Source organism: Salarias fasciatus, chromosome 3 (assembly GCF_902148845.1).
Source record: "Salarias fasciatus chromosome 3, fSalaFa1.1, whole genome shotgun sequence".
NCBI lineage: Eukaryota > Metazoa > Chordata > Actinopteri > Blenniiformes > Blenniidae > Salarias > Salarias fasciatus.
In genome coordinates this window covers 9,488,653-9,508,501 of record NC_043747.1, presented here as the reverse complement: position 1 = coordinate 9,508,501, position 19,849 = coordinate 9,488,653, and the positions used below count along the sequence as shown (strand labels likewise).

General features: G+C 47.2%; 2 protein-coding genes across 3 annotated transcripts in view; one reads left to right on the top strand and one right to left on the bottom strand.

Moving 5' to 3' along the window:
- The first annotated feature begins 203 nt into the window (after positions 1-203).
- Positions 204-7,030, top strand: cckar (cholecystokinin A receptor). 2 transcript variants are annotated; one of them, XM_030083742.1, is made up of 5 exons: positions 204-351; positions 1,731-1,982; positions 3,475-3,736; positions 3,811-3,938; positions 4,019-7,030. In XM_030083742.1, the coding sequence occupies exons 1-5, from the start codon at positions 342-344 to the stop codon at positions 4,639-4,641; spliced, it is 1,275 nt and encodes a 424-aa protein (XP_029939602.1). In that variant the 5' UTR covers positions 204-341; the 3' UTR covers positions 4,642-7,030. The 2 variants fall into 2 exon arrangements, with proteins under 2 accessions (XP_029939602.1, XP_029939594.1); XM_030083734.1 differs by lacking the exon at positions 204-351 and adding an exon at positions 1,153-1,279.
- Positions 7,031-8,019: 989 nt separating this feature from the next.
- rbpjb (recombination signal binding protein for immunoglobulin kappa J region b) overlaps positions 8,020-19,849 on the bottom strand; it is a 47,848-nt gene continuing 36,018 nt past the window's right edge. The window contains exons 3-11 of the mRNA XM_030083723.1: positions 16,423-16,518; positions 14,193-14,358; positions 13,912-14,086; positions 12,959-13,096; positions 12,758-12,870; positions 12,455-12,595; positions 12,191-12,346; positions 11,984-12,087; positions 8,020-11,228 (exon numbers count right to left, since the gene is read on the bottom strand). Of these exons, the coding sequence (XP_029939583.1) occupies positions 10,892-11,228; positions 11,984-12,087; positions 12,191-12,346; positions 12,455-12,595; positions 12,758-12,870; positions 12,959-13,096; positions 13,912-14,086; positions 14,193-14,358; positions 16,423-16,518 (1,426 nt within the window). The 3' untranslated portion in view covers positions 8,020-10,891. The remainder of the gene's footprint in view (positions 11,229-11,983; positions 12,088-12,190; positions 12,347-12,454; positions 12,596-12,757; positions 12,871-12,958; positions 13,097-13,911; positions 14,087-14,192; positions 14,359-16,422; positions 16,519-19,849) is intronic.

The window sequence follows — 19,849 nt, the reverse complement described above, 5'->3', positions numbered from 1 at the left end:
CTTTCAAAGCTTTCAGAATCCAGATGTTACAAACTCTCAGTTCTTTCCAGTATTCACTTCATATAGCATGAAAAAAACAAGAGATACGGCTTGTTTTTCCTCCCCTATCGCAATGCTGCTCAACCTGCTTTCATTAGATTATAATTTGCACCTCCGCGTGAGGCAATCCAGGCTATTTTCAAAACTGCCAGGACTTGACAGGACTTGTAAGATGGAGCAAGGAAGTAACTGTGAGCTGCACAAGTACAGCCACTCCAGCTTCCAGTGCATGACTTCTTCAGCGGGTTCATCGATGGTTTCTGCCACATTTCCGACACCTTCACACTTACTGAAGCTCAGAGATGGCTTATGGTGAGTCTTTTCTGCTTCAACTTCAATTTCCACTGCGCTGGGTGAACAGTTTGGGATGAGCATAGCAGGACCTGAAATGTCGCCAGCTGCCTGTCTCACATGCGAGGGGCTTCTTCTCTGAAGGAGTTCATCAAATCTGAGCCCTGAATTATTCCCCCGGCAGAGTGAGAACACTCTGACTGCTGTTCTGAGCATACAGGCGATAATAACTGTGCCAATCTCTCCACCCAGCACAATTACATTCCCACTTAGTGTGCTTGCTGCTGTGATATGAAGCAAACACAGCTTGTATTTTTAGAAAAATCGAGCTCTACATCATTGATAGTGATGGAAATTCATTATTTTTCATTTTTTGCTCTTGGAAAGATTGATTTTTTTTTTTTTGCGCAAATAAGCCCAGACATTTCTGTAATGCCGGCCGTGCTTAAAGTCTTCTCTTCTTTATTACCGTGATGATTTAGCACTTGGTGTTTTTTGAAAAAAGAAAAAAAGAAAAAAGAAAGAGGAGGTGGAGGAGAGAGGGAGTCCTGAAGGCGGGCCGTGCGCGCGAGAATGCGACTCATCCACATGTCAGCTGGACGCAGCAGAGGAGCGCAGCGCAGCGCGGCGGCGCACCAGGCGGAGCGCGCACTGAAACTTCAATTCCCCTTCATCCTCTTCCCTTTCTGTTTAACCACAACTGGTTAAAATTTCTCAGCTCTCTGTATCGTTTTTTTTTTTCTTATCATTTTCCTCACAGAGAATGCATTTTTCTGAGTTTACCTGAAGCTTAAGGAGAAAGAGAAAAGGAAAAAAAGCGAAATGGAGACGTTCACAATACGCGACATACTCCTAAATTCAACTGATCTGAGCAAGCTTTTGTGCAATTTTGGGATCAGTAACATTTCCGAGTGCGAGAACGAGGAGGACGCATCACCCGAACCTAAAGGTTTGAAGCCTTTATATATGTATTCATGGAATAAATCTCAATCGCACGTTGTGTCGAAGAGTATATCACTGTATTTAGAATAATTATTTTAGATTTATAACTAATTGACAACGTTCGCCTCACTTGTTCTGCTTTGGACATTTTTTCCCTGCGTCTTTGCGCATGACGCATATGGCTCAAATCCTTCTTAAATCTGAAGTACTGTGGTGGACGAATTTTTTTTTCTTTTTTCACGCCACTTTAGAGAAAATCTGCAAATTCCAAGTGAACAAAGTGGAATTATATCCTCTCGATACAAAACATAGACTATAATAGCCTGAATTTTGCGCATTTTTGAAGGATACTGCTCCACTGACAAATAAAACATTTTGCTGTTTTCAGTACGTATTTAATGTTCCTAAAATGTAAATCCAGCCTTGAGAATGTGATCCCTGTGTGCCTCCTCTCTCAGACATCAACCAGACGGTGCGGATCGTCCTGTACAGCCTCATCTTCCTCCTCAGCGTCCTGGGAAACAGCCTCATCATCGCCGTCCTGCTCAGGAACCGACGCATGAGGACCGTCACCAACCTGTTCCTGCTGTCTCTGGCCGTCAGCGACCTGATGGTCTCCCTGGTCTGCATCCCCTTCACCCTCATCCCAAACCTCATGAGGGACTTCATCTTCGGCACTGGCATCTGCAAACTGGCCATGTACTTCATGGGTGAGTGGAGGTTGGATTTATGACCTTATGTCTATCATATGTTTTTAAAAATGCTATTATAAGATAAATAATTCAATAAAATCTACCTCACGGTGAGAATATCCCTAGTTCAAGTCCTGTTTCTGTGACCTTTCCATACGAAAGTTGCATGTTCTCCCTGCTCCTATATGTGGATTTTCTCCAGGTTTCCCCCCCAAAATGCAAAAGCATGCACTTGGTGAATTGGTGACTGTGAATTAAATGGAGTGTGTGCCATTGTCTCTCCCTTATTTTCCCTGTGATCCGTCCAGGATGCACGCCACCGGGGTCGACTCCAGACACACACTTTCCTCAAACCGTTAAAGTCAAGATGGATTGTCCGTCAGTGTACCGATGGATGAATAAATGCATTAAGATAATAAAAAAAAAGCAAGACAAAAGAAAAACAATGTAAAACTCAGAATTGAATAAAATTGGACCAAATGCAATCATCCTTAAAACAATCGTAAAGAGAGAACATATGAAAAACACATGATTCGATTGTGAAAATGGAAAAGCTTGGCAGGAAGGAAAGAAAATCACATTTTTACTCTGACGTAAAGTGTCATTCTGTCTCACAGATCTTTAATACAATAACTTTAGAGATATAATATATACAGGTTTTGATTGTAATTTAAAAGCAAAAGTTTATTTTTTTAAGCCTTTGAATGATATTAGTGACATTATTATACAACCTAACAAGTTTACTTAAATTTCAAACGTAATTATATTCATACTTGTTCAATAATATGTAATTTCAGGTGATTTAGAGTTAACTGGTTGTTATTAGTTCGCCAGGATGCATCACAATCAAATTATAACTGAACGACAGTGACTGAAAAGTAATGATAATTGTTTGTTTTTAACCCCAGTTTAAAGCATTTCAAAGACTCCAGTGACATCCAGTCTGCAGAAGATCGAAAAAGGCCACACTGCTCTTATTTTGCATGTCTGTAAAAATTAGATAAACGTCACAGAATATATCATTCATCATTTGTTTAAGTCAGGGGTTTGAAAACTTCCATACACACAACTTCTGAGTAGATGAGTCAATTCAATCAGGCAGCCGAATCGGCTCCTGGCTCTAATTTGCTTGTAACTCAGACAAATCCCCGGGTTTCTTCCTGTACCTCTCAGAAAGCCGCCGGGAACCTGGCGATAATGAAGGTGCAGCCGTTACGGCAGCCGTAACTAACACTAATGCCTCATTTTCATCCAATTACAGGTCGGCTCCGAAATGTGATTTTCATTTCTGCTTACATCCTGTTTCTCCATTTAGCGGCTCGCCGGGAGTTCGCCGCGCTGTCCTCGTGGGGAATCGTTGCATCATTTGTCCACGTGTTTATCTGTTCGTCACGTGTCGACGCCTCTCGGGTCGAACCCGGCTGATTGTTAAGTGTATTTATAGAGCCTCCGGTGCTGTTGATGGACTGACACCGCTGTCTGACGCAGATTAGTTCCCCTCTCCGTTCAGGCGTCTCCGTGAGCGTCTCCACCTTCAACCTGATGGCCATCTCTCTGGAGCGCTACAGCGCCATCTGCAACCCGCTGACCTCCCGGGCCTGGCAGACCAAGTCGCACGCCGCCAAGGTCATCACCGTCACCTGGGTGGCGTCCTTCATCCTGATGCTGCCGTACCCCATCTCCAGCACGCTGAAGCCCTTCACCCGCCTCAACAACAGCACGGGCCACATGTGCCGGCTGGTCTGGCCCAACGACGTGATCCAGCAGTCCTGGTGAGAACCGAGCAGAACCAGGTCTGCAGGAAGCGGAGGCTCATCCGCTGACGGGCTGCTTTTGTTTTTCCCAGGTATGTTTGCCTGCTGTTGCTGCTCTTCCTCATTCCCGGCATCGTCATGATGACGGCGTACGGCCTCATCTCTCTGGAGCTCTACCGGGGAATCAAGTTTGAGCTGTCCAACAGGAAATCCAGCCGAGGTGCGAAGAAGTCAACAAGTCGTTGCATGGATGCGAGTGTTACGCCAGACTTTCACCAAACCATTTCTTCTTCCTGACAGACAGACAATCCAGCACGGGCAGCATCAAACCGGGCGACAGTGACGGGTGCTACCTGCAGCCGTCGAAGAGTAAGAGCCTAACCGTGAATACGGGGACGAGCGGCGGCGGCAGCAGCAAGCCCATGATGAGCCGAGTGTACAGCAGCAGCTCCACGTCCAACCTGATGGCCAAGAAGCGCGTGATCCGCATGCTGCTGGTCATCGTCTTCCTCTTCTTCCTGTGCTGGACGCCGGTCTTCGTGGTCAACGCGTGGCAGGCCTTCGACCAGCGCTCGGCCTACCGCCTGACGGGCGCGCCCATCTCCTTCATCCACCTGCTGTCCTACACCTCGGCCTGCGTCAACCCCATCATCTACTGCTTCATGAACAAACGCTTCCGCCAGGGGATGCTGGCCACCTTCAGCTGCTGCAGCTGCTTCAGGGGCGGCGGCGGCGGCGGAGGAGGAGGGAGCGGCCGACTGGGGAGATCAGCCGGAAGCAGGATGACTAAAGAAGAAGCGGGCGGCAAACCCAGAGCGGGCCAGAAGACCCCCGAGCAGAATGGTCAGACCTCGCCGAGCGGATCCAGCACACGCTTCACCTACACCGGCATCCGAGGCTCGGCGTGGAGCGAGCTGACTTAAACCGCGCCGAGGCGTCGGCGTGTGGGAGCACCGGCCCGAACACGAACATACGAAGGGGAGACGGCGGCGTGTGATGTAAAGCTCGAGCAGCACAGATGCTTCGGCTCAGGGCGGGACGGGACGAGGACGAAAGAGCGGCGAACGACAGTCGGCGCCGGCCGGCTGACGCCCGAACGCATTCGGCTTCAGGGCCAACGGGTCTGACCTAGAAAGAAAAGGGTTTGATGAGGCAGAAAACCAATTCGACTCAAATCCACCTCAATCGCCGCGGTAATCGCCGTTTCGAGCCAAGCGCATCAGATGAGCAATTTTCAGCGATAAAATACTTCAGACCGATGACGTCCCTCACAAAGGCAGTTCACTCCTCCCGCCTGGTCCTGCAAGAAAGGTCAAAGCAAACGCCACGGGCTATTTTCCCAAAAAAAAACAAAGCATATTTCAAGGTATTTTTAGAATCTAACCTCAAGGCTGGAAGGAGTTTGTCAAGCTGGACGGTCAAAAACAAGCTGAATTTTTGAAATGCTGCTTTTGAGCCGAGGTTAGCCGTCAGTACACAAGAAAATAAACCTTAATCGAATGACAGTTCAAGACTGTTCTGAACTGGCGTTAACAGTTAATCAGTTTTCCTTAGCTTATTTGGTACAAACATTGACAATTGACCACGGTAATTTGATCTGCTTGTAAGGCGAGCACGGGTGACCCCTACTGGCCGTAGCTGGAATGACACGAACAAAGAAAAACATACATTTGGGTTAAAAAAAGAACATTGGTGTGTAGAGTTTGGAAAATATTGACCGACTTCAAACTGTCTTTAATTCAGCACTAAACTCGACAAAAACAAAATTCAATTTGGGCTCAGAAATATGTCAAATCAACATGTCTTTACACACTTCCTTAGCTTAGCAGCTAGCAAGACTAACGATGGGAGGAAAGAGCCTTGATAATTATGGGAAATTGTTTATTATTGATATTCAAGTGGCTGCTCAGACTATATAATACAAAAAAAACATCAACATAAATCGCGCTGGTCCTTGACCCACTGTGTGTGTGTGTGTGTGTGTTTGTGACTAAGGGACTTGGTACTGTGTGTTCTCTTGGACCTGGAGAGGCCTTATCGCGCTGTGGGATTTACACCACCTGCAGCTCCTCTTCAAAGAGCCAATTCCCGGCATCGCCGCCCGATTTCCACTGATTCATACCGTCCGATACCGCAGCATCGATGTAGCAACTTATTTCACCTGTTTTCCTGTTGATAACATGACCTCAGCGTGATTCTCTTAATGTTTTGTGTTTATTGGAAGAAAAAAAAAATGTAAAAAAAATTAAAGTGTTTTGTCCTGTTGCATGATGACGTGCCTTCGGCGTGGGCACAAGACTGAATGTAGAAATATAATCCAATGTGTATAATCCCATGTGTTTCTGTGGAAGCTGTTGTGTTCGATGTGCGGCTTTCTGCAGCGAAGGTTGGCAAAAGATAAAATAAAAAAGGCTGGCAGTGTTTTTAAAAATGTACCGGCATTAAAAAAAAAAACAAAAACCACAAGACTCAGATATTATATCACTTTTTTATTTCTCATTTTTATGCCAATATTGCAAGTTTTTTCTTGTTTTTTTCTTCTTTTAATGACATACAGATTTGAGCAATGTCTGGAGCTGCAATATGTACAAAAACAAACTAAAGTATGTTATAAAAAAAAACTGAAAAAACGAAAACAAAACGAAAAAAAAAAATACCATCCCCTTTGTTTTTTTGACGTTATTGCTAAATGTTACAAACGGCACAGGTTTCTACCATCAGCAACCCTTTGAGCACTGAGTATACTACCACAATGACACCTCTGCTTACCATTTACTAGAATAATACACAGATACAGTGAGAGAAGTGAGAGAGAGTGGAAGGAAGAGCAAGAAGAGGAAGAGGAGGGGAAAAAGAAATGGCAAAAAAAAAAAAAAAGTGATCCGTCTGTAGCAAAGCTAAGCACAACAAGCTGCATGTTAAAAAAAAAAAAACCGAGGTGAGAAAATGTACACAGAAGAAAATAAAAACAACATGTGGAAGTGCGGATGACGTGTGGGAGAGAAATAGAAAGGTTAGCGCTCTGTAGTGCAAACAGCCAAATAGTCTTAAGGAGAAGTAAGGCTGAGTGCGACAGAGAAGGGCTCCACACTCCTTTATTTTTTTTTCATTTTTCTTTTCTTTTTTTTTCTTAATTTGTTTAAAGCTGCCTCTCACTCTGCCCTGTTTTCGTTTAGCAGTGCATGAAAACTACATTATAAAAAAGACATTTGGCATATTAGAGGATACATACATACATTGTTCAGAGCTCATTATAAAAAAAAAACAAAAAAAAACAAACAAAAACACCAGAACAGCTGCTTTTGGAGGTGTGAGAAACAGACACGACTGGACACACACGTACACACACACACAGGAAAAAAAAAACAAAAACAAAAAATTAAGATATTCTGTAAAAAGCATCTAATGAGATGGTGGGGGTTTGTCCTCCTCTGAAAGCTTTGTCGCCACATTAATAATAATAATAATAATAATAGCAGTAATAAAAAGGTTTGTAACATGTTTTCGACCTTGTGTTGACAGTGAGACGCGTCGTCGCACTCCAGGCGCTTCAAGAGGAGAATAAACTGTAAACCAGCTCGGATTGTCAAGGCGACGCCTTTTAGTCTTATTAGTCTGGAGCCGAGGCGGAGGACGATGCTCTCGCTCCGACTCCAGGGAAGAGATGAGGCGGGGGCGGGAGGCGGGGGGGGGGGAGCCTCAGAGGTACGGCACGAGCAGCGTCCGGGCTGTCCTTACCGTCCGCTCTACCGACGTAGCTCTATAAAGACAGACTGGACGCCACAGCCGCTCGTGCTGCATCTCTGCAGGCGACACGTGTAAACAGAGAAATGACCCCAGAGATGTGAGCTGGGGCGTGATGCTAATACAGATGTTTAAAAAAAAAAAATAGACAAATATAGAGCTAGACGACATAGAAAACAAAACAAAAAAAACACTCAAGTTAATAAAAATCTACAGTTAAGATTTGGTGACCTCCGTCCCGCAGAGTGCGGGGGTCGGGGGTCGATATGTGATGCTACACTGCCGCTGCAGCACCGTCGACTACGCTCCACGCTCTCCAGGACAGACAGGAAGTGGCCTTTTCAAAATAAGACAAACGGAAAAAAAAAAAAAAATCTACAACTCCCAGGCCAACCCAGGCAGCACGGGCAATAATGCACTTTTCTTTTTGTTGTTGTTGTTGGTTTTTTTTTTTTTTTTTGACATAAGACAAGGGGAGACTTTGTACCAATAATTTAAAAAATATCAATATTACAATATAAAACATTTAACATGAATGACACACAGGTGGGCGAGGAGGGCCGAACGGGGGGCATAAGTTAACTTTTTTTTCTTTTTTTACATGGAAGAGGGTGCGAGTTCACCCTTTTTTTTATGTTTCCGTCATTTTAAGGGTCTGAGAGTAAGAAAAATGAAGTACTTCATTAAGCAGACATTCAAGTTACAGTATTGTTTGTTTTTTCTTCCTCTCTCTTTTTTTTTTTTTTTTTTGTTGTCGTTTCCCAGAAGTGAATACAGTCGTACTGTAGATATCACAAGTATTGCCTTAGAATGTTCATCCACAATAATTCAGACATTTGGATCCCGGCGGAAGACTGAAAACATCCAATTTTTTTTTTTTCTCAGAAAGGAGTTGGAACCAAAAAAAAAAATGGAGCGAGTCTGACTCAGTTTTCCATCACAGCGACTACACACACACACACACACACATATATATTTGCTGGCTGGTGAACTAGTGCTCAGGCGGACAAAAACAATGAAATGACCTGTACAATATTGCTGTTATTGTTTTTTTTTTGTTTTGTTTTTTTTTTTTGGAAAATGCACATATTTCCAATAATACACACTTAGAAGGCCTTTAATACTCCCTACAGGAGGCGCTGTTGCCATGAACATGTATGAGTGCAACTACTCGGACCGGACACACGCATACACACACACACACACACACACGCACTCTTACACACACACGTTCTGAAAATAGACGCTAAACCACAGCACATATCAGAGAAAGGAGATTCAGAAGAAGGCTGAGAGGAGCTTACAGCGCTCGTGAGAGAATAATATTGTACCAAAAAGTGAGAAGGTGCCGGGCACCGCATGAGGATACAAGAAAACAAAAAACAAAAAAAAAAACAGAGAAACTAGGTTACTTGTACACGGAGGATGAAGGCGAAGAGATCCTTCAGAAGGCTGCTTTTTGCATGAAAACGGTGGTGGAGAAACAGCAGAGCTCCTGTGATAAGAAGCGAGGCGTTAGCTTGCTTTTTGTGCCGTGCACAGGTTCTTCCAAGATGAGTAAACAGTAGATAAGAAGAAGATGAAGGATCTTTTTTTTTTGTTGTTGTTGTTGTTTTCTTTGTTTCTGTAATTGAAGTTTTTCAGTAAGGCCACATCAAATTGAAAAGAGTCCCTCTTTTCTTTCTTTTTTTGGAGTTCAATGCCACCAGGAACTACAGCATCAGGCTGGAAGACACCGCACTGGGTGTGGTGATCGGCGTTCACTACACTGGTTTTGATACGTTAGCTGTGGTGAGAAAAGCAGCGGAGTCCTGCACAGGGTCCTGCAACGCGGAAGATGGTTTCTCGTGAAATCAGACATGACAATACCTAAAAAAAAATAAAAAAAATAAAAAAAATCAGCCGATATTTGAGCCCGGTTATCTTCACACGCCGTAAAACACCGACTCTTGCTACATCGTTTGTCATATCCAGTTGCAAACATGCAGTCGGCTCCAGATTTCCTCCGATTCTCACATGATCATCCCGATAATTATTAACTATTAGCACCTCTTCCGCACAGCGCTGTGTCGATATCCCGATATCCCGATCGCCGGACCCGTGCAGGACTCCAGATGGAAAACAGCAGATATGTGACTGGTTTGTCAGAATATACAGTACTAAGGCTATTCTTTTAAGAGAACAAGACTTTTCTTATTACACTAGTCTGAAAAATAAAATAAAAAAATGGCAAACTTGACTTGTTTTTCGTAACAATGGAAGTCTCGTTTGTTTTTTTTGTTGTTGTTGTTTTTGTTTGTTTTTTTGTTGTTGTCCCACGTGTTCTGCAAATGTTGCTATGGCTCCGTGTGAGATGTACGGATGTGTGTGTGTTCCAGGAGACATAGCGCACGTAGAGTATTGCAGGCAAGGCAGAGGCGTTGCTTAAAGCTTTTCTTTTTAAAGACTTCATAAAAACCAATGATAAAAAATAGGCCCTCTGAGGTTATTCCCCAATTTTCTTAAAAAAAAAAACAAACAAAAGAAAAAAAAAAACAAAAAAAAACAAAAAAAACAAAGAAACAGCCTCCGCTTTATGTAAATAAACAAACTTCAGGTTTTTCCCCAACAGAAGAAGCAAGAGTATCAAAACAAAGTCAATCCAAAGACTGAAAAAAAAAAGCAGGCGTTTGTAGTTAAGGTCACAATAACATAAAGGGGGGGGGGGGGGGGGGGGATTTTGGACCTCAAAAAAGGGGGGGAAAACAAAGCCCAAAGCTCAGAGGAAGAATAGAAACTATTTGGTAACAAAAGTGTACTATATGTTTAATACAAAAAAGGTATGGAGAAAAATGTACCTTTACTAAAGCTTATACAAGATCCTTGGTCCATAAAAACTATGTTATCGTCACGTTTTAGGTGTGTCCCTCTGCATCCATGCGCTCCCCCCTCAACAACAATACATCCATCCGCGAATTAGAAAACAACGCAGGAACAAAAAGGAGGAGCTGTAAAGGGGGGGGGATAAAAAAAAAAAAACCTTTCCTTTTCGTTTTTTTTGATCATGCTGGATGTATTGTTGTTGTGGTTTCCCCCATTCTCACAGCTGTAGAAAGGTGCTGGTGCTCTGAGCCTGCAGGAACTTCACTCGTTTTCCAAAACACCAGGGCTGGACAGGCGGCGGGGTGGGTGGGGGGGGGGCGTGTGGAGGGGCGGCGCTCCTGTCGGCTTGACGGCTTTTCGTGGCGTCGCTCCTTCAGATCCTCCCCCCCCTTCTCGCTCCTTTTGTCCCGCCGTTTTCTTCTTCTTTTTTTCTTTTTTTTTTTCCTTTTCCACTTCAGCTTTCTTGGTATCCAAAATTAACGCAGCACTTTAGAGTGAGTCAGTTTGTGTTTATTTCCTATAGTCTTCATATACCTCCTGGTATATCTGCTCTGAAGGCATGTTGCGTTAGGAGACCACGGCGGCGGCGGTGGAGGACGAGGACGTGACTCCCGGGTTGGCGGTGCTGTTGGGGCCGTAGACGGCGGCGGCGCCGGACTCCTGGCCGCCGCCGCCGCCGCTGCTGATCAGGCTGGAGTTGCCGGCGCGCAGGATGGCCCCGGCGGCGCTGCAGTGCGGCCTGGGCCCGGGCTCCGGCGTGTAGGTGAAGGTCAGTGTGGTGGAGTAGATGATGCCGTCGTTCCTCACCAGGGTGACGGGGACCTGGACGGGCTGCCGCACCCAGCGCCAGCCCTCGCGGAAGGCCGAGATGTCGGGCACCACGCACAGCATGCTCTCCGCACACCTGCAGGAGGGGGGGGGGGGTCAGCGGAGGATCGGTTTACGATCACAGTGTCGAATGCACAGGACAACCATCACGCTGCATTCAAGGTTCAAGGAAATCGGAGTTCTTCTCAGTGTTTTGACGAGAAAAACATCTAAAGTTGACTTTGTTAATGACGTCCAGAGTGTTCTGAACTTTTCACAGCAGGACATGAAGCGAAGCTATTAAAAATATTTGATTTGTAAAGAGCAAGGTCGGGATTTAATACATTTGAAAGGGTTTGACTTTGAGAATTACGACATTAGTGTTTTATCAAGAACAGGATGAAGAAGGTCGAAACATTTTGTCAGACGAGTTGGCCTGATATGCATGTAATGATGGTGCAAAACCGAAATAAAGTGCAATCTAAAGTCTGTCCCTCCTCCTTTCTTAAGCAGTTTTTCTGCCCCTAAAGGTCAGGAGTTCACACCCCTCCGTGACTCTGCAGCTCTGCTCTGAGGCGGGACGGCGGTCGCCGTGGAAACTCAAAGCCTCGCTGTGGTTAACGCTCGCTGGGTGGCACTGGTAAACACATAAAAGTTAATCGCTGCGCAGAACTCCAGCCGGGGGAAGGGAAGGATTTCACAAGAGCGCTTCGGCCAACTCCAAACTAAATAACCCCCCGTGTGAGTTCCACCGCCGAGCTGGGTGCAAACGGAATAAATCTAATCCCAGAATATAATTCACCCTTATAGGAGGTCTGTGAATAACGAAGTTAAAGCAACGAAAATGCCGACCTGTACATGGTCTCCGCCTCGACGTCTCCGAACCAGACCCGCAGATTTGGAGTGAAGTTCTGTCCCGTCAGCTCCAGCATGGCAACGTCGCCGCCGCCGTTTAGCTGCGGGCAAACGGGGGAAAACCGACAAGTCAAATCCCCGCACACGCACCGCGAGAGCTGGAGACGGCGGGGCTGACAGCCGAAACGGAGCGTCCTGCCACACCTGTAAGCTCTCTACCACAGGCACGGGGGTGACAGGCGAGTGGACGGGGCCCATGCCCTCGTAGAAAGTGTATTCGGCCTTGTCTGTGCTGATGATTGTCCAGGAAGCGCCGTCGTTGATCATCTCCTTGTTTGGTTCCTTTGGGCATGGAGTGGCCTGGCGTGAGGAGGAGGAGGAGGAGGAAGAGGAGACGTGACACAAATATCTCCAAGCAGATCAAAAGCGCGGCAGGAAACTGCGGGGACGAGACGGCGGGGCACTGACTTGAAACTGGATGATCCTTTCTTGGGAAAGGCACAGGTACATGCGCTCTGTGTCCTTCAGGTAGAAGGCACACTTGTGGAGCTGGGAGACGGGGTCGTCGGCGTCCAGCAGCGCCGTCTGCTTGTCCACCTTCCGGATGATCTGAGAGGTGCAGACACAAAGCAGTCACCCAGTCATGTTTTGCCGCCCTGCTTCACAGTCTCCTCGTGTGCAGCAGCCGTTTCTCATTTTAATCAGTCTCCCGGCACCGTTCTCAATAAAGTCTGACTCCCGGAGTCCCTCGAGGAGGGCCGCGGTCATTACCAGTCTGGGCAGCGCCATGCCGGTGACGGAGCAGACCAGCTTGACCGTCTGGCCGTAGTGGATGTAACCGTCTCTCACAGTGAACTCTTCTCCTTCTGACTCCTCGTCGTCCACTGCCAACACAAGAGCACAGGCGGTGAGCGCCGCTGGCTCCGCGCGCGCGCGCGATGAGCCAGGTGTGCAACTACCGCCGACACTCACACAGGTGGATGTAAAAGGCGCCCCACTGCTGGGAGCTGGCGTGGAAGTTGCCGCCCTCCACGTGTAGATAGCGCGTGCTGACTGTCTGCGACCGCAGCCGGTTGAACAGGGCCACCTTGGTTCCTGATGCAATGCACACTGCGCCGGGAGACGAGAACAGGACACACACACACACACACACACACACACACACACACACTCAGAGTCAGACACAGTCGGTTATGTAACCAGAACAAAAAAGACGTGCTGCTTTCAGGTCAGCTGTGTTTACAGACTGACGGCAGCGCCGACAAGAGACGTGGAAGAAGAGGCCAGAAACAGGGGAAAAGACACAGGTGCTCAGGAAGAGGCTCGAAGCAGCAACACTCCCCTCTGCTGGCGAGAGATGGTACTGGCATAGGATGAAAACATCTTCACAAGAAAGAAATGAAAGTTGATGAAAAAGCTGAGAAATTAAATAAACAGAAAGAAACTGAAAACCTACAGATTCTCTCTTCCTTTCATCTCTGTGTTATTAAACGATTGATCCTGACGTGATCAAAACTCTGACTCAAAACTATCAGACCTCACTTTTACTGTTTAAAAACCGCGGCCACAAAACAGGACGAGCCGGCGCACCAAACACGGGAAAATATGTGATGTTACACATAAAATTAAACAGGAAAAACTCTACTGCAAGAATATATGAGTCACTCTAACAGTCAGACGCACAAACTAAACAGATCAAAGCAGAGACGACCGCAGATTATGAGGGATTATATAAGAGCCACACACACACACACACGCACAAAAAAAGGCTTTGAGATGAAGACAGAGAAGAAAAGGTTTTCACCGGGAGCTTGAAAACAATCAGTGGGAGAAAGTTCACCAACAAAATAACACACTTGTGAAGCTCGGTGTGTTTTCTTTAACAGATGAAGCCTCAACAGAACCAGCTGTAAAAGTCGACTCACAGTCTGCATTTTTGAGGGACTGCTTCTTTTTGGAGGGCTTGGAGATGACTTTGATCCTCTTGCTGAGGAAGACGCCGATGTCCGCGCTGTTGCCGTAGAACATCTTGACGGACAACATGAAGTGCTTTCTCTTGTCAGAGTCGGATATGTACAAGGTTTTGGCTGTGCAATAGTTCTGGTGGCGGAGAGAAAGGAGGACCGCAGTGTTAGGTTACAGAACAGGTGTGTGTGTGTGTGTGTGTGTGTGTGCACACGCGCGCTTGTGTGTGTGTGCGTCACACCTTTCCCTCTAAGTTGAGCTGCTGCATTTCTTGGTCACTGTTGCCGATGCCGATGAAGGCGCAGGGCTGTGACTCCTGCTCGGAGCAGCCGTCTCGCTCCATCTGCTCCTTCTTTTTCTTCCAGCCGCTGCCCATCAGGTACACGCAGGGAGGGGGGCAGAAGAACCTGCGCACAGCCGGCGGAACACACACTTTAAACCAGCTGGTGCAAACAGGACTGTAATTCCAGGCTGGCTGCAAGAAATCTGTGATTTAATAACCTATTTGTTCTCACTAAGATATTTCCAGTGTGGCAGCTGGCTCTGCTTTTTTCTATGATTGTTTTATTTAAATCAGCAACAGTAACAATTCTACCATTCTGGAGGAAATAGCAGGTATATTTAAATAAAAGGAGTGTGTTACTTACTTTCCACGTGGTTATTTTGCCAAAACAACAATTAAAAAACAGACACACTGCAAAAATATGAGCCTCTCGATAGAAAGAAAAAGCCAAGTCCAAGTGTGTCGCTCGATTGTGACCAGAAGAGGGCAGACCTGCACCGAGTCAGAAACCTCCAGCAGCATGTCGGGATGCCCAATCACTCCGAGCCTCCTGCCTCCACACTGTCAAACTTCATCTAGCAGATGTTACCATGAACTGTCCAAAGCAGAAATTATCTGCTCTGATACATAAACCAGCATTTCAAACGAGAACCCAGCTTTTTTTTTTTTTTTTTTTTCCCTATCCTACAAGTTCATAAAGTGGGTCTTGTCGTCTCCAGCAGAAATAACAGTCTCTGTTGTCGAGACACCAACTGCAACAACGTTTGCCTGAAAGTGAAATGCAGTCATTACTGAACCGGCGCACTTCAGATAAATGTGTGTGTGTGCGTCAGTGTGTGACTGGAAGGCGACCTGTTTCGCAACATCGGCGTCTGCCTCCGTGGGCGTTTGTCTACTTTCACCTCCTATAAAAAGCTACAGACGAGGGAGACGGGCGCGTTGACGCTCTCCACGCGGCGCCCACTTCCAGGGCCCGCCGTCCGACTCCCTCGGTGCAAACTTGGAGAGGCGCGACCGGGGGCGCGAGACAGACGTGCAGAGCACCGACACGTGGTTGCGGAGGCTCGGGGATGTTGATGAACGCACACTGGTGGAAGCGTGCTGCATAATATCAGATTGTTCTAATGCTATAAAAACCCCACTGGGAGCCGCTTCATTCAGAAAGTTTTCACCTCGAAGAAATTCACGTCATGCATAAACATGGAGGACGCTCGAGCGAATGACAGGCTCGTCCTCGTCCTGCTTGCACAACTCGCCTCGCCTGGTGTTGCTTTCACTGGACAAGATGCCTGAAAAACCGTGCGAGGAATCCGTCTCCGTCCTCCTCGCTCTCCTCTGCTGCGCTCCAACTCTCAGAGGTGTCTCGGAGTTGGCGGGCAACAGCTGATTTACTAAGAGATAGGCCTGATGAGATCGCGAGCCGAGCCGCGAGTCAGCCAGAAAAACAGGCGGAGGGAGGCGGCGGCGGGGGGGTGGAGAGAGTTTCCAAATGAGCAAGAGCAGGAGGGGGAAGAGAGGTGGAGGCTATGAAAAGGCTTGAAAGCAAGAGGTAGAAAGGTGAGAGGAGGGTTACAGGAAACGTTCAGGACAGAGAGGAGGAGCTGAAGAAGGTTGATTCTAGCCTTACTGCCTGATGCTGAAACCACAACAGAGCGCCGCCCGTGACTCTCTGGGACCTGGACGGTCTCGTCTTTGAACCCTCCCACCGTTCCGCGTTCACCCCTGGAGGTTTACCCCCGAACTCCTCTCAGCTTTCCTCGCCGCAGCCTTCACCTGAACGTGGCCTCAAGCGAAAGGTCGAAGCTCATTTCCTCCCGCGACCTCTGCCGATACGGGAGGTCAGAGCAGGTCAGGGAGACGTGTGTTTTCCCATCCAGTCCTCAGTCTGATGGCGGAAGGGTTTCGTCCACTTGGCTCCACCTGAAGCCTCGTCCTCAAGTCTCCAGTCTGGATGTAAAGCTAATCAAAGCAACCGCTGGCGAGCACCCAACAGCCGCATCCTCTCCCGAGTCGTTTATTAGATGTTAGTGTGAGTCTATTGTCTTTAATGTGCTTGATATGTTTGAGGTCAGTGGCTTCTGAGCGACCAGAACTCCATTTACCCACAGCCGGGAGATGAGGCAACATGGAGAACACCCAACTACACAAATATCCATAGAAGAACAAACTGAAATCAGGATCAACTCACCTTTTCTCATTGCCGTAGGATTTCTGTGCAACTTTTGCATGCAGGATCATGACAGTTTGGTCGCCTCGCTCCTTCAGGTAATTCCTCATCGCTTCTCTGCAAGGACGACACAAAGAGGGAGGGAGCACAGGGGGAGGGAGTCATTAGCAGGCCATTTAGCGATCAGGCGGAGGTGGCTGGCGGATACCGGGTGTGGCGAAACCGAAAGCCGAAGCTCTGGGAGCTTCTTGAGTTGATATCGGGGTCACTGAGGATTATCGAGCAGGTTTTAAAAGCTTTCATGTGGAGAGAACGGAGGGGGGGGGGGAAACGAAGGCACAAGTGTAAAATATGTAATGAGAACACACAGAAACACACACGGTATACTCTGAGTGACCCCTGGAAAGCCTCAGAGCCTGCACAAAGCTGCTCGCCAAGACGCTATGTTCTCCCTCAGCTGGGTCCATTTGAGACGAGGGGTGGGCTGAACCGTTAATGACCGGCTCAGAGGGACAGTGAGGAGCACGGGGAGAAGAGGGAGGAATGGAGGAAGATGAAGAAGGAGAGAGGAGGGGGGGGCAGCCGAGCTGAAAAAACAAAAAACAACAGTGCTGAGCTCACCAGCAAAGACTCCTCTTCTCAAAAATGTTGCAAGATCCGTGCACTCATTACTCGTGTCAGCCCTCCGCTACAACTCCTCTACAAACATTTTAATATCTGGGAGAGCAGTGCAGACTCCAGCAGGGCCGAGGAGGAGGAGGAGGAGGAGGACCTCGGAGGTGAAAGATCAAGCTCAGATGCACAATTAAGACACACGGAGAGCGATCCGATGGCCGGTCTGATCCGTGCACATGCACAGATGTCGGTGACACCTGACACGCCGGGGCGCTCAGAGGGCTTCCCATTCAGACGCCCAGAGCTCCACTCTGCCACGCAACGCTGGGCCGCACGCTCGGGCCAGACAGGGTCTTTGTTATGAAAAGCAAGGAGGTGGGGGGGGGGGGGGGGGGGGGGGGCTAGCAGTTTGGATGTAGGAGGAGAAAGAGGAAGGAGTGAAAGGGAGGACTGGGATTGCTCAAAGGGACTGCGGTTTATCCAAGCATAATGGACAGTAACGTGTATTTCTTTCTTCCAGATTTGCATCAAAGCTTAATTACACTTAATGCAGCATTTGCGGGGAATAACATTACTAAAGTGAGGTGATGATCGGGCACGGTGTGCAGCAGAGGAATGCAGGACAGATGGCGGCGGGTTCTGCGAGTAATGTACGAGAGTGAATTAATGTGCACGCAGGCGCGACTGCATTTTATGCGATCGGAGAGAGATCAGCGATCGCAAAGCGGCGTGTGGCGAGCCAAAACGGTCAGAAATCAACCCAAAGAAAGAAGAGCTGGGAGGCATGTGCCACATTACAGTGCTACTCGGCGGAGAGATAATGACTTTTTTTGCGTGAGATGGTCAATCGTGACTATTGTCACTTTCAAGAAGAGGTGTTACGCAGAGTTTAGCCTGACTGCCAGAAACCGAGTCCCCCCCCCCTCTCCCCGGAGTGCTGGGAATTGAAAATAACAGACTTTAATCATCATCCAAAAGGGTCAGGACCACATGTGCACGCCACCTTTTGACTAATAATCAAATACTATTTACTGATTCGACTAAACAGCTGAAAGGCTTTGATGACCTGATTGTTGAATATTAAACCCATTTAGCTGGTCTGAAGCAGTCTGATGCAATTTAAACGCCACAGAGAGCAAATGATGTCAAGCCAGGAAATAAGGTGCACGATCCGAATGACGACAACATCTTCAATTAGACAGACGCGAGAGCGGCGAGGGACTGAACTAGGAAGTGAGCGACGCGCTCCCTGGAGTGACAACCAGACACAGACACGCCGGGTCCGCCGGGAGACCCCCGCAGTCACAGCTCTGATTGATTATATCGAGTCGCGGCCTGCTGATCTCAGACCTGTGGGGGCTGGTGTCACGCCTCGGCGGCCCGCCGCTCGTACAGGAAGGATGATATCACAGATGTGACACTGACACTTCTGGATTCCTGGAATCGATCGCCTCACATTTTCCACTATCTCACTCACAGACGGTCAGAGTGGACGCCTCTTTTTATTCTGACAGCTTCATCTGGAGATGGTGTCTGTTGCCAAGAGTGTTTTTTTCTATCCTGTTTTTGTAAACTCCAGTTATAGTATTAGGAATGTCAATAGTTGAACAAGAATAAATATAATTCAATTTTAATTTCGGTTTGACAAACTGCATTGACTATGAGTAACAACGAATGTGAAACTGCATCAAAACAATTCAAGCTTTAGGTATCAATTCAGTAAACATGTAGCAGTGATCACTGAGTGTTATAGGGCTTGTCATTTGGATATTAAATGTTCTAGACAGTTAAAAATAACTGAGCCAAGTTTCATGTTGACTTTAGTGGTACGATCCTGTAGGAGGGTCTGAACAGTCAGCGTGTCGAGTTCTGAGTGAACCAGATAAACGGCGTCAGAGGTTTTTTGGAAATAGCTGGTTACGTCCCTCTTCTTTTGTTTCTTCGACTATTTTCACACTGAAACTGATCTGTTAAAAAGATTCTTGAAACAGTTTGTGATGCATCGGCGTTTGGAAAAATTTAGATGATCTTTCTACCCAGTTTCAAATCAGGAGGGACTGTCTGCGATCTTAATCCGCTCCCTCAGAACCGTGCGATTTGCAACCAAACGCAGCAGGGTTAACACGGAGTGTCGACCGATCTCAGTGAGGAGCAGACAAATCTCCTTACCACAGATGAACACAAGCTCCTTCGTCTCCAAGACTTACCAGTTCAGCGCTATTTTTTTTTTAAATGAATTTTCAACAAAATCTTCCAGCTCCTCGGTCGTCTATTGAAAACAGTCGCGGTTGCATTAATATGTTTGGAAGATGTGATTTCGCGAGGCTAACGTTTACCACTTACAGCGATAAAAATCCTGGAAGTTGACATGGTGAACTGAACATGCTCGCCCTGGGGGATTAGGATTAGGACCCCTCCACATCAGATTTTACACAAGCTCGTCTAACGCCTTGGAGCAGCGTTTCGGAGAAGTTGAGTTTTCTGCCGTTTACATGGAGACCCAAAACCTTTCCGTTTTCACTTGAAACCATCGCGCGGCGTACAACACCCAGGAAAATACTTGCACACCCCGTTCAGAAGGACTGAATTCTTCAGAAACAGAAAAGGAAGTTCGATAAAGCACGGCCAACCAAGTCCTACATTCAGGGTCGCCCCTATAATCAAGGAGAGAGTTATTTCACGAGTCCAGAATCAAACAGGAGTGGTGGGGAGGTTACGTGCGAGAGCCACGGCTTGTGGTTAACACTGCTGCGATGCTCACCGAGCCCGTCCAGACCACTGCGGCTGGGTTGAGGGGAGACCGTTCCCCTCCGGCGTGAGCTCCAGCCTTCAC

Excerpts from the sequence above, each read along its gene's own strand:
- cckar (XM_030083734.1), top strand. The coding sequence starts at position 1,153 with ATGGAGACGTTCACAATACGCGACATACTCCTAAATTCAACTGATCTG. Across the intron at positions 3,737-3,810 it reads GACGTGATCCAGCAGTCCTG|GTATGTTTGCCTGCTGTTGC; the intron begins GTGAGAACCGAG and ends TGTTTTTCCCAG. Across the intron at positions 3,939-4,018 it reads CAACAGGAAATCCAGCCGAG|ACAGACAATCCAGCACGGGC; the intron begins GTGCGAAGAAGT and ends TCTTCCTGACAG.